This window comes from Corvus brachyrhynchos, unplaced genomic scaffold (assembly GCF_000691975.1).
Source record: "Corvus brachyrhynchos isolate BGI_N302 unplaced genomic scaffold, ASM69197v1 scaffold456, whole genome shotgun sequence".
Taxonomy (NCBI): domain Eukaryota; kingdom Metazoa; phylum Chordata; class Aves; order Passeriformes; family Corvidae; genus Corvus; species Corvus brachyrhynchos.
The window spans coordinates 59,328-61,669 of NW_008238446.1; the positions used below are offsets into that span (position 1 = coordinate 59,328).

The window sequence follows — 2,342 nt, forward strand, 5'->3', positions numbered from 1 at the left end:
CTTTTTTCCCTCTTTTTTGCCCTTTTTTCTCTCTTTTTTCCCTTTTTTCCCTCTTTTTTGCCCTTTTTTCTCTCTTTTTTCCCTTTTTTCTCTCTTTTTTCCTTCTTTTCCCTCTTTTCCCTCTTTTTTCCCTTCTTTTTTCCCTCTTTTTCCCTCTTTTTTCCCCTTTTTCCCCTTTTTTCCCTTTTTCCCCTCTTTTTTCCCTTTTTCCCTCTTTTTTCCCTCTTTTCCCTCTTTTTCCCCTCTTTTTTCCCCTTTTTCCCCTCTTTTTTTCCTTTTCCCCCTCTTTTTTCCCTTTTTTCCCTTTTTTCTCTTTTTTCCCTCTTTTTTCCTCTTTTTTCTCTCTTTTTCCCTCTTTTTTCCCTCTTTTCCCTCTTTTTTCCCTGTTTCCCTTTTTTCCTTCTTTTTTCCCTCTTGTTTCCCTTTTTTCCTTCTTTTTCCCTTTTTTCCCTCTTTTTCCCCCTTTTTATTCTCTTTTGTGCCCTTTTTCCCCCTCCTCTTCCCTCTTTTTCCACCTTTCTTCTCTCTCTTTCCTCCCTTTCCCCCTCTCCTTTTCTCCCCATTTTCCCTCTTTTTTCCCTTTTTTCCCCCCTTCCCCCCTTTCTCCTTTTTTCCCTTTTTTCTTTCCCCCTTTCCCCCCATTTTCCCCTCTTTTTTTCCTTTTTCCCCCCTTTTCCCTCTTTTTCCCCCTTTTTTCTCTCCTTTCCCCTTTTCCCCCCATTTTCCCTCTTTTTCCCTCTTTTTTCCTTTTTCCCCCTTTTCCCTCTTTTCCCCCCTTTTTCTCTCCTTTCCCCATTTCCCCCCCTTTTTCCCCTTTTCTTCTCTTTTTTCCCTCTTTTCTCCCTCTTTTTTCTTCTTTCCCCCTTTTTTCCCTCATTTTTCCCCTTTTCCTTTTTTCCCCCATTTTCCCCTCTTCCCCCCCTTTTTTCTCTCTTTTATCCCTTTTTTCTCCTTCTTTTCCCCTGTTTTCCCCCCTTTTCCCTCATTTTTCCCCTTTCCCCTCTTTTTTTCCCCTTTTTCCTCTTTTTTCCCCATTTCCCCTCTCTTTCCCCCCCTTTTTCCCCTTTTTCCCCCCTTTTTTCCCCCTTTTTTCTCCCTTTCCCACATTTTCCTCCACCTCACTGGATAATTTTTTCCCCTCCCCCCTGCGATTTATTCCCAATTCCTCGATTTTTTTCCCCTTTTTCCCTCCTCCTCTCCGGTTCTCCTGGAATTCCCTCGGATTCCTGCCGCATGGAGCTGCTCTGCCTTGGGTTTTTCCATATTTTTTGGGGGGGAATTTTGGGGCCAAATTCCATCTTTATTTCGACGGCAAATAAAACAAAAAAACCCCTCTCCGCTCTTTTGTGGCATCCGGTGATTTTTTGTTTTGTTTTTATCCTTTTCCCCTTTTCTCTCCCTTTTTTCCCGGTTTTTAATTCATTTTTTTAAATTATGATTTTAATTTCTCTCTCCCTGGGTTGGTTTTCCTGACGTTTTCCTGGCGTTTTCCTGACGTTTTCCGGGCGTTTTCTGCCCATTTTTCCAAGAGGAAGAGGATAGATGTGGGGAAAAGAGGATGGAAAACTGGGAAAAGAGGAGGGAAAATGGGAAAAGAGGAGGGAAAAGGGGAAAAGGGGATGGAAAACCAGGAAAAGAGGAGGGAAAATGGGAAAAGAGGATGGAAAATGGGAAAAGAGGAGGGAAAACTGGGAAAAAAGGAGAGAAAAGGGGAAAAGAGGATGGAAAATGGGAAAAGAGGATGGAAAATGGGAAAAGAGGAGGGAAAACTGGGAAAAAAGGAGGGAAAAGGGGAAAAGAGGATGGAAAATGGGAAAAAAGGATGGGAAATGGGAAAAGGGATGGAAAAATGGGAAAAGGGGATGGAAAACTGGGAAAAGAGGAGGGAAAAGGGGAAAAGGGATGGAAAAATGGGAAAAGGGGATGGAAAACTGGGAAAAGAGGAGGGAAAAGGGGAAAAGAGGATGGAAAATGGGAAAAAAGGATGGGAAATGGGAAAAGGGATGGAAAAATGGGAAAAGGGGATGGAAAACTGGGAAAAGAGGAGGGAAAAGGGGAAAAGAGGAGGGAAAATGGGAAAAGAGGAGAGAAAAGGGAGAAGAGGAGGGAAAAGGGGGAAGAAAAGACAGGAAAGAGGGAAAAAGGTTGGAAAAGTGGGAGAAGAGGGTGGAAAAGGGAGAAGGGATGGAGGGAATGGGATGATCCTGAAGGGAGGGAGGGAATGGGATGAGCCAGGAGGTTTGGGAATGATCCCGGAGGGTTGGGACGATCCCAAAGGGATGGAGCCGATGCGGGGGCTCGGCCAAGTCCCCGCCGGCCGCGTTCCCGCCCCCCCCGGGAAA

At 44.5% G+C, this 2,342-nt stretch overlaps 1 protein-coding gene across 1 annotated transcript in view; it reads left to right on the forward strand.

The window, feature by feature from the left end:
- Nucleotides 1-1,542, forward strand: part of LOC103617286 (noelin-2) — a 12,966-nt gene extending 11,424 nt beyond the window's left edge. The window contains exon 6 of the mRNA XM_017736654.1: nucleotides 1,530-1,542. Coding sequence (XP_017592143.1) covers nucleotides 1,530-1,542 — 13 coding nt within the window. The remainder of the gene's footprint in view (nucleotides 1-1,529) is intronic.
- Nucleotides 1,543-2,342: the final 800 nt, after the last annotated feature.